The 15,816-nt window shown below is 40.0% G+C and overlaps 1 protein-coding gene across 4 annotated transcripts in view; it reads right to left on the bottom strand.

Annotated features, from left to right (window-relative positions):
- LOC122816538 (ubiquitin carboxyl-terminal hydrolase 22-A) overlaps positions 1-15,816 on the bottom strand; it is a 2,071,246-nt gene that overhangs the window by 286,819 nt on the left and 1,768,611 nt on the right. For all 4 annotated transcript variants that reach the window (XM_044089386.1, XM_044089387.1, XM_044089389.1 and 1 more), the window contains one exon: positions 6,696-6,822. In XM_044089386.1, the coding sequence (XP_043945321.1) occupies positions 6,696-6,822 (127 nt within the window). The remainder of the gene's footprint in view (positions 1-6,695; positions 6,823-15,816) is intronic.

Genomic DNA, 15,816 nt, shown 5'->3' with positions numbered 1-15,816 from the left:
AAGTCCTAGTTGCAGGAAACACGTTCCATTTACTGAAGGAAAGATGATGGGAAAGAAGAGAGCAAATATTCACATGTGAATATTGTGGATTATTAAAAGCTTCTCCTTCATTGAGCATTTCCAGTGTCTGTACACATCTGTTGAATTTGTTCTGTGTTTTTTGCTGTGAATACTGTGGAATATTAAAAAGCTTCTACTTCATTGAGCATTTCCAGTGTCTGTATACATCTGTTGGATTTGTTCTGTGTTTTTTTGCAGACCTGGTTTACCTTCATGTTGGTCTTTTCCTAAGAGAGCAAACCCATACAATGGGCTGTCACAGGGAGTCAATACTATGGGCAAGATAAGGAGTACAGACTTGCTGATGATGGTAGTGGTGGTGGTGGGGGGGGCCAATACTGCCTGTAGGTCAAAAGAATTATTTTTTAAGGAAAGTGATACACCCTGGAATCAGCTACCTGGAAACATGCTTGGTATCATAAGAGATGTAATATTTGTAAAGTACAGTTGTGTACACTTACCATAAATGCAGATGTTCGAGTGTATTCACTGTTGCAGTCATTACATTTGGGTAATCTGCTGGCAGGTTGCCCTCAGTCGGCCTGAATAACAAAGTCTTGGGTCCTGCATCGGTTGCGGTCTCCTCTTCCATGACGTCAGGTCGTCAGGGGTATAAAACATGCAGACGATGCCATTTTATTCAGTTTTTCTTGCCCTAGATGTCAGGTGTCCCCCAAATGGGGAGCAAAAATACATACATACATATATATATATATATATATATATAGATATATATATATATATATATATATATATAAAAACTAAACAGCAACACATAAAAATGCACTTTTAGCAACATAAACTTTACCTTCATCTAAAAGCAAATACACCACAAAGGCTTTAGAGTATAGTGAAGGAAAGAGAAGTTATAAAAAAGGGGGTGGCGGGTGGGTAACCCGGACTGCAACAGCGAATACACTCGAACATCTACATTTATGGTAAGTGTACACAACTGTACTATGTTCTTCATGTTTACATTTGGGTAGAATCCCAAAGCTATGGATGGGAGGATGGAACTAAATAGTATTAGGAGTGGCTATAAGGCCCTGCAGAACTGCAGTGGCAAAGCCTACCCTGGATTTAGAAAAGAGAGGCAAATGATAACACTTTGTGAAGGTATGAACAGAGCTCCAAGTAGCAGCTTTTAGAATGTCTTTGGTTGGAACTCCTCTGAGAAAGGTTGCTGAAGTAGAGGCAGCTCTGGCGGAATGTTACCTGATTCCCTTGGGTCCAGGTTTACCATGATGCAAGTAGCAGAAACGAATGCAGTGGCTTATCCACTTAGAAATAGTCTGGTTTGATATAGCCTTCCCCTCTGATCCTGACGCAAATACCACCAGTAGTTGCACAGACTTTCTTAGAGATTTGGTCCTATTTAAGTAGAATCTTAGTTGTCTGTGTACGTGCAATGAATGCAGAATCCAATCCCCCTTGTTCTGCGGATTTGGGTAAAATGTTGGCAGGTAAATAGTTTGGTTAAGAGCCACACTGGATACCACCTTAGGCATAAAGGAAGGATTGGTCCTGAGGGACACCCTGTCCAGGTGAAATGTAATAAAAGGCTCCACCAGCCATGAGAGCCTGTAGCTCTGAAACCCTTCTTGCTGAAGTGATTGCCAAAAGGAAAGCTGTTTTCCAAGATAAAAACTTTATATCTGCAGTAGCTGCTGGTTCAAAAGGAGGCAGGGTGAGTTTTTCCAGCACAAAATTGAGGTCCCATGCAGGAGTTGATGATCTTCTGGGAGGCCTTAAATTGTTGGCCCCTCTAAGATACTGCTTTAGCAGAGGATGAGATAAGATAGGAGACTCCGTGTTGTAGTGAGCCGAAATGGTAGAGGCATGGACTTTTACTGAAGAGAAGGACAGACCCTTGTCAAGCATCTCAGTCAAGTATTGTAAAATCTGAGGGATACTTTTTTTGCTGAGTCCGTTCCTTGTGCTTGGTTCCAAGCACAGAATCTCTTCCATTTATCAGCATAAGAGTTTCTAGTGCTAGGCCTTCTGGCTTCCAAAATGACATCCATAACAGATTTACTGAGAGGTGTTATTCGAATAATTACATGATCAGCCATGCTGCCAGGTTCAGAGTTTGGAGCGGAGTGCGCAGAATTTCATTGTTCTGCTGAGATAGAACATGAGGTATTTGAGGCAAGTACCAAGGAGGGAGTTGAGACATATTCCTTAGAATTGGGTACCAGTGCTGGCGAGTCCAGTCCGGAGCAATTCCGATCATCTTTGGTTTTTCCTGTCTGGCCTTTAGTAAGACCCTGGGAAGAAGAGGCAGAGGAGGAAAGGCATAGACTGATAGGTTTTTCCAACTGTAGGATAGGGCATCCACTTTCCATGCTTGTCTGTGATAAGTCCTTGTGCAGAATTTGTCCAGTTGATAATTTTGGGGAAGAGGCAAACAGATCTAAGTATAGGCTCCCCCATATCTCTGTTGCCATGCTGAAGACTTGTGGATCCAGTTTCCACTCGTGAGGGTCCATAAGATTTCTGCTTAGGTCGTCTGCCAGAGTATTTTGTTTTCCTGGCAGGAATTGAGCTTGAAGATGTACTTGGCAAGTCAAGGCTGTGTCCCACAATGCCATGGCTAGTCTGCAAAGGAGGTAGAAATGTGTACCCCCCTGCTTGTTTATGTACCACATAACCATGGTGTTGTCCCATCTTTATCAGTAGTTGTCCTGGATGAAGTAAGTCCTTGAAGGCTGTCAGGGCATTCTGAACAGCTAGCATCTCTTTCTGGTTGATATGTAGATGCATTTGGTTTGGGCTCCATATGCCATGAAGGCATCTCCCCACCAGGTGGGCCCCCTCAAGCATAGTCTGATGTGTCTGTAGTTAGGGTTTGGGTGGCAGGGGGTAGAGTGAATGACAGTTCCTTGTCTTGGTGACATGTCTCTACCCACCAAAGAAACTCCTGTCGTAGGCAGGGAATGAGTGGAATCATTGTTTCCAGACTGTGACAATGTTGACTCCATAAGCTTTTTAGGTACCACTGAAGTTTCCTCATATGCAGTCTTGCATATGGAATTAGTAGGATGCAGGATGCCATGAACCCCAATGCCTGCAGAATTTGTCTTGCAGATAACTGGGTTTTTGTTGCCATCTGTTTGAAGTATATAGTCAGTTGCCTTTGTCTGGCGTAAGGTAAGCCATCTGGGCAGTTGTATTCAAGCTTGCACCCAGGAATGTAATTTTTTGAGAGGGTAGCAATCGTGATTTATTTTCTTTTATTGTGTACTCTAGGCATGTTAGAAGCCTTTTTACAAACGCCAGATGTTGAAGAAGAATTTCCTTGTTTTCTGCTTGAATGAGACAGTCGTCCAGGTAAGGCTAGATTTGTATGCTTCTTTGTCTGCAAAATGCAATTACTGGTGCCAGGAACTTTGTAAAGACCCTGGGCACAGTAGTTAAGCCAAAGGGCAGTGCAAAGAATTGGTAATGCATAAAACCTGCCTTGAAGCGGAGGTATCTTCTGCACGATTCCCTTACTGGGATATGCAGGTATGCCTCTTTTAAGTCTAGAGTCACTAACCAAGCGTTCTTGCCCAGCATGGACAGTAGCTGTTGTAAAGTCAGCATTTTGAATTTTGGAATGTCCAGGAACGTGTTCAAAATCGATAAGTCCAGTATTGGACGCCAGGCATTGTCTTTTCTGGGTACCAGGAACAGTCTTGAATAAAAACCTTGTCCTTTTTCCTGTTCTGGTACTGGCTGAATAGCCCCCATATCCATGAGGGACGTAACTTATTTCTGAGCCTCTGCCCATTGATTTTGTGGCAGATCTGGCCAACCGTTTGGAATTGGCAAAGTATGGAAATGAAATCTGTACCCCTGGGATACTATGTTTAATACCCACTTGTCCTGGGTAATTAACTGCCAATTCTGAGCATGAAGTGCTAATTTTCCCCCCAAGGGGCTGCCAAAAGATAAGTGCTTGGTGATGGTAGAGGGAAGTCAATGAGACTGCTTACTGTAGGTTTGTGCTTTGTTTCCTCCAGATTTGGAGGTAGAGGCACCCCATTGCTTTGACCTGTAAGAACCCTGTGATTGGTATCTAGAGCCTTTTGAGCGCCTGTATTTGCCTTGAGAGGCTCTATTGGACACAGGAAAGGACCAATTTTTAGTAGGCCAGTGTCTACTGAATCTGGGTGGCTGCACTTGTAAGAAATTTTTTTACAGTTTGCATAGATTTAGCTTTGTCTTCCATTTTCTTTAAAACCTCTTCTGCCTTATTACCAAACAAAGTATCATGCTGTAAAGGTGCATCCAACAATTTAGCTTTAACATGATCAGGCAGATGTTGCTCCTTGAGCCAGGCATGCCTTCTAATCACAGATCCAGTAACTGCGGCCCTGCAAGAGGCCTCCAAGGAATCAAAACCACATTGCAAAGTATGCTTTCCAACCTGTTCTGCTGCATGCAATAATTCCTGTAAGTCTTTATTTTCCACACAATCAGAAATCACCATAATTTTCTGTTTCAATAGGCCCATAACATGCTGTTGATATTTAAGCGTATGAAACTGGCAGTTTAAGGCCCTAATTGCCAAGGTTGCAGACGTATAAACCTTCTTTCCCCCCATCTATCCAGTGCCCTGGAATCTCTATCAGAGGGGGTAGGATTTTTGGCTGTAGAGGCCTTTACACCTTTGGGACCCTGTGAGATAGTTTCAGGATCAGCAGCAGGATTTTTGAATAGAAATTTGTGGGAGTCAGGAACCCTGTAATATCTGTGGCTTACTAGGAGCCGAAGGTAGGGAATCAGGAGTCATGCTTGATTCCGAAAACACCCCATCAACAATGTCTAACACAAGAGGTATAGCCAAAGACCTATGCTGAGGAAGAAGAAGGAAATCCCTAAGCCTCTTTTCTGATTCAGAGAAATCCTGACTCTCCCAGTGAAAATGTTCCCTTAAAGTGTCTTGCCTAGGCCTCTTAGCAAGGGGGGGGGGGGGTTGGGAACCCCTGATCAAGGTAATTACGCCCTCAGCCATTTTGATTATCTGTTTTTTAGGCATAGGTGCCTGAGCACGTGGCTCATGCGTCGGTTTTTTAGACTTAGAAGTTGATTTTGTTTTTGAAGCTGGCATCGGTTTTATATAAAAATGTTGAGGCCTGAAAACACCCTCATAAGCCGGTGCCTGCTCACCGGCTCCGGACCCATCCGAGGGAGAGACATCCGAGGTGTCAATACTCTGAGAATCTCGCGGCATACGTATGGGTCTCGGTAGAGGCCTGTGACTCAAAAGTAGCGGGTATCAGGGGCTGCAAAAGCGCCTGAGTACTGGCAACTGGCTTAGGAGAAGCTTCGTCGTCGGTTTTGGACCTCGATGGTCTGTCTCTGTCTTTTTCTTTGCATTTTTTGTGTACTCCAGTAGTCGGACTGCTATCCAATGACATTTCAGGGTAATTAAATCTGGATCCAAAATATTTTGAAGCAAAAATATACCGACACAATAGTGTGTTGGTTAACTCTAGCACAAAACCGACAGCAAGGCACGTTACGATCTGGGCCTAGGCAAGGAATACAGTACAAATTAAAATCCTTATGAGGTATTTGCTTCCCACAAGTAATGCAATTATTAACTTTTACTGACATTGGTAAGGAACAAGAAAAAGTTTCCCCAACAGGGTACTTAGCTTTAATTGAAGACTTTGGTTCTGAAACTCGAATGTGAAAATTTCATGAGTCGGCTGACCGGCACTTGCGAACTGCTTCTGCTTCAGGCACCGTGTGGCAAGAAAGACTGAATAAAATGGCATCGGCTGCATGTTTTATACCCCTGACGACCTGACGTCATGGAAGAGGAGACAGCAACCGACGCAGGACCCAAGACTTTGTTATTCAGGCCGACTGAGGGCAACCTGCCAGCAGATTACCCAAATGTAATGACTGCACCAGTGAAACACGAAGAACATCTGCATACTTGCATAAAAATAGGGACAGAGGAGCCATACATGGCCATGAGGAATGCACTAGAAGTGCCCCCCCAACACTGAGGATCTTCATTATTAAAAAAAAAAAAAAAAGTACATAGATAAAGGAGAGTTTTATCTGTTGTCATTGTACACATATGAGATTATACACAAATGGCTGAAAAAACATTACATTAAACGAAGTGCATTTGCTTAGGTCAATCCTTAATATACATACTGACAGCTAACATTTTGGTGCAAGATCACACATTAGACATTTAAGACTATTTATGTATTTTTTGCATTAAAATAAAGACGTACAATCTTTTTTGAAGAAACTAATTTAGGGCAATGCGGTAGAAAAAAAAATGTTCTTTTGGCATGTGCAACACTGAAACACCATGCAGTGATATGCAGCCATTTCCATTAATGCATATGCATACAGTACATGGTCACTTCTGCATCTGTAATAATGAAGCCTTTAACAACAAATGCAATATCATGGACTATGACAACAAAACAAGGGAAGAATAACCATCCAAAACAACCCCCAATTACAATGTTGCTAACAGCATAATACATGTACCAGTGAACAGACACATTTCAGTAAGATCCACATTTTAAGTAATCCATATTTTCTTATAAGCCATGTTCACATGGCCAGTTTGTTGATCAAGGGATGCTCTGCTTTATATATAAACATACATTACTCACTTTGAGATGAAAACATGCAACAATAGGTAGTTTCTTCATGGTTAACTGTTTGGTAGATTCTTGGTAACTATGGCAACCGCTGCATTTAATTTTGGCACTGCTTCCTAAATGTTCTGGCCTTGTAAACCTATGAAAAACAATCAAGAAAAATTAATCAGGAATACACAAACAACTCTAAATAAAGTTTTGTAGTGTACCCGCATGTTGAAACTTGTGCCAATGAACACAATAATTACTACCGTCTTAAATCATACATTTTTTTAAATAAACATTTTTTTAAAGAGCTTGGAGAAAAACACCATACAGCACTGTGCTTCTTTTCTTGTCTGTTGTTGATGTACATTAAATTGCTCCCTACAGTATAACACCTCATGCACATTCTCTTAGGCTGCATCCTCAAATGAGTCTTCACAAAGCAATGCTTTTGAAGTCAGCTTCTTTATGAAAGTCAGAAAAACACACTGATACTAAATTACAGTTAAGACAATAACATTAAAAATACCAAATACAAGCAATATGGATACAATTAACAGCTTGGTAGTGAATTTATTTAACTCAATATATCCAAGTGACACCCCCAGGTGCATCTGCAGTTAACTCCTACTGACGCCTCTAGGTGTCAAATAGTGCTTGCTGATATTTGCATCAATAATTCCAAAACCACACAATGTAAAAGGTTTTCAAAGATTTCATCTTAAAGCTTACACAACAGCAGACTCAACTGCATTAATATTTGACTCTGTCTAATGCAGGTAAATAGATTTTAACTGTTATTTTTATTATATTAATTTACAAAGATATTATTTTCACATTTTTCTAATTATCTCAACAACCAAGTAACACAGACAGAACCCAACCTCCATATGAAAGCTCTCAGCTAGATGAATAACATGCTGCTGACAGTATTTGTGTAACTTGAGTGGTTGCTGAGATATTGCAAATTGTTTACAAAACATTTACAAATGTTATATAGTTACTGTGTTTATTGTGACTTATACAATTCAGTTTAAGATCTAGAATCTGCAGAATACTACCACTAAAAAAATAATTTGTCCTGAAGAGTTTGCCATTTATACTTCTTTCATAACCACTATGGTTCCAGAGATATGAACATTTGTTTGAAATGTGAGGACATCATTTTTCAAAAGGCTTAGGCTTTGCCCATTAAAAGTTACAGTGCAAACTTCCTGAGTTCCACTGGAGTGAATGGGTTACAATTGGCAAATTTATGAATAGTCTTATGCCTCAAGCGACAGATAAGTTAAAAAGACACAACCGGTCCCAAGGGAATGTGGGACAGAGAAAGAGGAAAAAAATGGTAAATGGCCATTGCTCATACTTTTCAATGCAGGTTCTCAGTTTATTAAATAAGGTTACCATATTATCTCCAGTACATTTTGGCTCTTCATGGATATCTGGTCTCCACTCAATCTTTAAAAACTGTCCAATGTAGGAAATGTCAATGCCACACAGTGACAACAACACTGCCAATGCAGTAACTGATAATGTACTCAGGTAGCAGACTGTACACATACCTATCCTGATAACAGCCTGTGTCTCTATCAGGTGACTCAACAGAGACAGACATAAATACGTTTGCTGGAAACTGGTCACTCTGACTTGTTCAAGCTGAAGCTGGCAGGAAGGAAAACTGTTCAACCAGCTTGTGAAAACTATCAATGGCAGTAACCCATAAATTAATACTTTCATCAGGAAAATATTTAAGCTCCAGAAATTGTAAAAAAATGGATTTTGTAGATTTTTTTTTTGCAGTAACAAAATGCACATACAAATAAGCAGACAAAACTAAAATTACACATTTCAACAATAAAAATAACAGAATACACAACTGCATACACCTGATGTCACAGATCTCTCCACAAATACATAAGAAAATAAAAAAATGAAAAAAGGAAGTTATTGCACCAGCTTTTCAATGTTGCTTCTCACATTCAGCATTATAGTCCCTGGGGTAAACATCAGTGTGTAAAAAAATACATGTAATCCAAACATCATGGGTAAAAAAAGACCATGCCTTCCACAGTTGTGAACTTCCTCCATTCGTTACCATTTTTTTTCCATGAAAAACGCTTGCATTCCTTTACATACACAAAGGCAAGCTGCCCCAAACATCTGAACACACTGAAGCACAGTAACTGTGTAACTCCTCTTTTTCTGCAGCAGGGGACAAAGATCAGACGACTGCTTTACACAGACATAACATACTCACATTTTCCACACTGTGTACAAACGATAACGTAGAAGGTGACACATCCACAGGAGGTCTTGAGCAAGAATTAAATGTGTGTCAGGTGCTGTCTGAACAGTGGCACACAAATCAATGCAAATGGAAAAATAAACTACAGAGCTCTGCATGTTCAGCCCTGTGTGAACCACACAGACTAGTCAAAGGGTGCTGTCTGCAGGTGCTTAGGCAGCCAGAACATAAGAGGCAGAAATGAACTCGTGGTCTCAATACATGTAATGTCACTTACCACTGGCTGAAGAGCTTCCAAGCAAAAAAAATACAGCCAACACAAAGTACACGGAATGAGCAGTTCATGCACCCACTCACATGCCGGATATCAATAACCACAATATACATGCAATGTCCATAAATACACACCAAAACATAACAAACAAACCAAGAAGCAAAAGACACTGATGGACAGATGGCATACATACACTGACTCTAACCATTCTGCAGACATACAGTACATGAGGTTGTGGAGCTGTATGTAGTATTACATGCATCATGCATTTTTTGCACAGCCTTGCATATCAGCAGCTATTTACATTCAATATAGGTAGCAGAAAGCAACATGTTCAATACAGCCAGGCTATGGATTGGGCAACTATAAGATGCTAACTCATTCAAGGCACAACATGACAAGGACAGATATAACAGTATGCCACGCATCTGCAATAATGGCTCAGTGTCTTTGGCTAGTGTGCATGTGGCAAGTGCACAATCAACAAAACTTACTGATCATGCTGTGATGTCCCTCCACTGGCCCAGTAATTAAGGAGCCTCAATACTCACCACTAGCACCAGTGGGGGACGTACACTCGGGAGGATGACAAAGTGCAATTTACCTTAAGAGCACACAGAGATCACAGTCAGTCTGGAGCTGGTTTCTCCCTATCTCCAGATCCCCAATAAGACTCCCCACTGGCACAGCTATAGAGTTGAGATGTCAGCTTTGTGGCCAAGCTAAAACCTCCAGCACCTTCTCTGTTCAACCAGTGCTTTGTGTCCCTGCCCAAGTAGCTGACACACACACTTTGAGATTTGATTTATATACAAACACACACACACACACACACACACCTGGGGAAGGCTGGCACAGGTTTACTAGCTATGCCCCCCTCTGCCCAGAATATAAGGTAGTTCCAGCTGCCACCAGCCACTACTCAGCTACTCTAAGGCCCTTACAAAGGGTGCCCAGTCCTACTGTCTAATGTTACTATTAATCCAAATGGCAGTCTGACCAAGAGCAAGGCTATTTAGGAGTGGACTGTACAGTGTCACCAAATACATACGCAAGTACTCTCTCAGAGCTTAAATATGTCTCATAAATATCAGACACAAAGATAGGTTTACATATATTTAATAATAAATAATAAAACAACAAAACAATACTCAGTACAAAAATATAGTTACTTCAGAGTTCAAAATCACAGGAAGTATTTAAAACAACATTGCAGGACATTCTCAAATAAAGAAAACATCTAAACCTTACTATATTCCTGTCGGAGTCTAAAAAGAGTTACTATGCCCTAAGAACTTACTTACAGAGCAAGGGAAGTGCAGATGGTGATGATGAATGGATGTTCTTGCTAGGTCCAAGACAAAATACAAAATGCACAGTCTCTCTCTGAGAGAGATCTTAAATTAAAAGCAAATATTACTGCTGGGTTAGCTTAGATGGCATCACGTTTTGTCACCTGACTTTAGTTCACAGGCTAAACCCCCTTTTTGTCAGAAACTAACAGAATTTAACATCTCCATGTGAAAAATACATCTCTCTCAGATGTTTACAGATCCTGAAAGTCATAAAACAATAAAACACTTTTACATTTTAAACCTAGTAATTACTTCTCTTTCAAGACAATACAAAAAACTTCTAGCTCTAGACATCGTGCCTGCTACTGAAGTGAAACTGAGAGAGAACATTTTTTGTTTATGTTCTAGCTATAAAGTAACTTAACCTCTACTGTTCTTAAGTTTTGCAAGTTAATCTTCTATGTTCCAGCAGGGTACATTGTGGACACATCTCTGACGTTCAGTACCGTACAAACCCTGTTCAACACACACCTTTGCATCAGCAGTTTAATACACATGTAACATACAGTTCTAATACACAATTATTTACAAAATTCCAGATAGCTGTGCTGGCAGTATTTCCTTCTGTCACTCTTCTATATAAATCATATCAATATTCACAAATGACATAGAATTACTTACAAAATTTCAGACAGGAATGAGAACCATAACTTGCTGCCCTACAGCATACACTCTAGCTCGAGCATTCCTATCATACCAGACCTTTTTCGTGCTGTTGGGCTTCTACCAGGTTCTCCTGGGCCAAGCCAATGAGTTCTCTGAGCCTTGTCCTCAGGTTCAAGACATATGCCACAACGGACTCCTTGTGGGATTCACACTCACCCTCCTACTCATCTCGAATCAAATCTACAGGTCCTCTCACCCTATGCCCATACAACAACTCAAAGGGTGAAGAACCTGTGGATTCCTGGAGCACCTCTTTGTAAGCAAACAACAGATGGGGCAAATATTTGTCCCACTCAAACTGGTCTGCAAATACCTGTAGCATGGACTTGAGTATAGAGTTTAACCTTTCAACAAGACCATTAGTCTGGGGATAGTAGGGGGTGGTCTTTAGGTGCTTCACCCCAAAGTGCTTCCAAAGACAACCCAGCAGGTCTGACATGAAATTGGCACCTCTGTCAGTCAGTATTTCTTTTGGGAAACCTAACTTGCTGAAAATCTCTAACAAAGCATTTGTCAACTTTTCTGCCTCAATGGAGGACAGAGCCACTGCTTCAGGGTACCTGGTAGCATAACCTACTACCACTAGGATATACTTTTTCCTTGTGGAACTTTGGATAGTCAGAAGACGCCCCACAACATCCATAGCTACCCCCTGAAATAGCTCCTCAATCACAGGCAAAGGCATCAAAGGAGCTTTCACATCGTCTCTTGCCTTGGCTACCTTTTGGCACTGCTCACAGGTCCTCCAGTACCCTGTTACATCTCTGGAAATCTCAGGCCAATAAAAGTTCTGCATAATATGTCTCTCTGTATGCTTTATGCCCATATCAGCTGTACAGGGAATAATCATGGGCTAGGGCTAGACGTGCCAGACAGTAGGCTCTGGGCACTACTAACTGCTGTATTCTCTCACCCTCTAGCCCTTCCTCAGGGGTCCACTCTCTATACAGTAACCCTTTGTCCCGATATACAGACTGACCCTTCCGTTGAAAATCAGGTACCTCACTAGCTACACCCCTCAAGCCTTGTAATGTAGGGTCTGAAAGTTGACCCGGTCTCAACTCTCTCTTGGTAACCCTTCCCAGCTCTTCCTTCCACAGGAAGTCTGGCATCCTCTGACAGCAGAGCCTCACTGTCAACCCTAAGACAAAATACAAAATGCACAGTCTCTCTCTAAGAGAGATCTTAAATTAATATCAAATATTACTGCTGGGTTAGCTAGGATGGCATCACTTTTTGTCACCTGACTTCAGTTCACATGCTAAACCCCCTTTTTGTCAGAAACTAACAGAATTAACATCTCTGCGTGAAAAATGCATTTCTCTTAGATGTTTGCAGATCCTGAAAGTCACAAAACAATAAAACACTTTTACATTTTAAATCCAGCAATTACTTCCCTTCCAAGACAATACAAAAAACTTCTAGCTCTAGACATTGTCTCTGCTACTTAACTGAAACTGAGAGATAACATCTTTTGTTTATGGCCCAGCTATAAAGTAACTTAACCTCAGCTATTCTTAACTTTTTCAAGTTAATCTTCTATGTTCCAGCGGGGTACACTAGGGACACATCTCTGAAGCTCAGTACTGTACAAACCCTGTTCAACACATATGTTTTTATCAGCAGTTTAATATACATGTAACATACAGTTCTAATACACACAATTATTTACAAAATTCCAGACAGCTGTGCTGGCAGTATTTCCTCCTGTCACACTTTTCTATAAATCATATCAATATTCACAAATGAGACACAATTATTTACAAAATTGCTGGCAGTGTGACACATGCAAAAATACTCATGCAATACCAGCTAACTAGTGCATTTAATTTTGACACTGTTGCCTAAATAGTTTGGCCTTGTAAACCTATTATGTGCTCATTGAGTGTCACAATTAAAACTCTTAAAAATCAGGAGAAAAACAAGTTTGTTGAGCAGCTTTCTAACTTCACTGCTGTTAAGCTTTCGTCCTGCACAAGAGCATTAACAGTGGTCAGAGACCACAATGAAAGAGCAGTGGGAAGCACCAACAGCTTTAAAAACTGTTAAATACTTCAATCAGGTGAAATATTTAGCAGCTTTGAAAGCTGTTTGCACTTACTGACACTCTTCTGTGTAGCAATAAATGTGTTATAGCCCTAAAATGTACATACTACTTAGCACTTCTACACTTTTTCTACAACTTCTGCAGAACATGGCAAGTACAGCTCAATGCACTGAAAACAATTTTGACAGTTTCTCTTCAGCCATAACCCACTTGTGTTGTTGACATGATCATCAAAATTTACCACTCCAACTTCCCTCTCCAGGTGAACTTTCACATTCAAGACTCAAACACATAAGCTGGATATGATCACAACCTGATCATAATCCTCCATATTATGTGGTACCTAAAAAAATTGCAAGAAAATTCCCCTCTTAGTTGCAACTTCTATTTTCACTCATCACTAGATCCTATACAACTGATGCCAGTTTTTCTTTCATCATATCAATTACTGATCCTGTGCTATACTTGATGTCACTGTGAAAATGTACCTCTGGACACTCTCAGCAGACAAAAACAGTGCTTGTGGGCCCACTGTCCTCGCTATCAGTCATGGTAAGTTACATTAATACAGCATGAGATATGCCATCCCTACTGGACAGCAGTCTAGCTCTTTAAGGATCCCATGTAGCCACATATTTATACAGGTATCTGAGCAGTACACCCAAGGCATCCGACAGTGGCATATGACGCAATGTGATGGCCATTCCTTGGAAGCTGCAAGTTTGGATCTCTGGATCATAAAGGGTTATGTGTGTTTTTTTGCTGAATGTGTTCTGCTAAAAGCACAACAGGGAAGAAAAGCAATATGACAGCAGTAATGCCAAAAGAGTGAAACAAAATGACTGCTGTGTGGATCAGAAACACTAAAGCCATACTGACCTCCTCAAAATAATGAGGATAACCAATTTTTTTTTTATTCTTACTTTGTGTTTTAATGGTGCACAGCTGAAGATAAAAGAGAGGTATATTATCTTCTGAATATGAATGTTCATGTGCAAAGGCAGAGGGTGGGGGTCATCACTACACTTAAAGGAAACTTCTTCAAGATATTAAATTATTCTCATCACCAAAACAATTACGCCCTTTAATCAAATGCCTAAAGTGAGACATGAAGAAAATTTGAGTTCCTCTCCCTCCGCTTCCTGTCTGCACCGGATTCTATGGTTTGTGTGCACCACTTGGTCTGTAAAATAGTACTCTGTCATTAGTTAATGGGAATCAAGCAGACATGTTAGTTCATACAAAAATCTCAACTTACTGTAAAAAGCAAAAGTGGAGGGGTTCTCTTTTTCTCCAAATTGCAATAAACTTGAAGCTGACTGTTAACAGTGGACTACAGAGTATACAGTTTCTTGTAATTTTTTTTTTTTTTACATTTTTCTATTCTAACTGAATGAGTTTTCTGTTTTAATATTGTTGTTGTGTCTTTCGGCTTTTCCCGGTTAGGGGTCGCCACAGCGCCAAACACCGGTCCGCTAATGATTGGCAGTAGATTTTTACGTGCCGAGTTGCCAGCCCTGACACACAACCTTCAACTAAGGTACACCCATTCACGCATGTCTCCAGACAGAAGACACTCTAGCTGAGAATTGAACGGGACGTCTTACTGTCAGGTGACAGCGCTACTGCAGCACCACCACAGTCCAGTTTTCTGTTTTAATAATTTATTATATTTTTAAAATCAAAACTGTACAAACTCAAATAACCATAGAATTAATTAAAAAATATTTACAGAATTCCACAAAAATTGGTCAAATAAACCAAGCCATTGATATCTAACAAATCACTTAACTTTTGCAAATATCTATTTTGATGTGTGAAATTAGATGCTTTAATTTTTAATATTAACATTTTTTTCTTGCACGCATCCTTAGCCAAATAGATTAATTCAGTAAAAGGTAAAGCAGTTTTACATTTCTATTTTTTTGTAACTATTTTCCATGTTATGGCTAAGATGGACCAAAAGAGAGGCATTTGTGATTTAGGAACAAAATCTGGAAATGGAGCATTAAACAAAATCAATGAATTAGTTACAATACATTTATCTATCCACAATGCTTGAGAAAAGTTTCAAAACTCAGTCCAGAATGATGCAACCATTTGACATTTCACTGTCATATGAATCCAGTCTGCAACAGAATCATCATTACATCTCCAGCAATTAATTTTCAATTCTATTAGGGGTTAAAAAACCTCTATGAAGAAATTTCCATGTATAAATTCTCCAATAAAGGGAAGTAGTAGTCTTTCTGCTAGACTTTAGAATTAACTTTTTGTCACTATTACATAATTGAGTCCCATTGATTTTTAAGGATGATCCAAAAGGATGAATCTAAAGTTGTGAACTCTACTCTTAAGATCTTGTACATTATTGATAAGTAAGGTTTATTGGTACATAATTACTGTTAATATTAAAAAAGAAAATTCAGAATTTTAGGAATATGCTTTTCCTGATAATCCATGGAGATTTTAATTTTATCAGAGAAATTGTTTACACAGCGCTGTATATTTAAACAAGTATCTTTCTCTAAGCAATATTTTGCAAGAATATCTGTAGTACA

This window comes from Protopterus annectens, chromosome 12.part0 (genome assembly GCF_019279795.1).
Source record: "Protopterus annectens isolate FY-2018-M chromosome 12.part0, PAN1.0, whole genome shotgun sequence".
NCBI classification, from domain to species: Eukaryota; Metazoa; Chordata; order Ceratodontiformes; family Protopteridae; genus Protopterus; species Protopterus annectens.
This window is presented reverse-complemented; position numbering and strand designations above follow the sequence as displayed.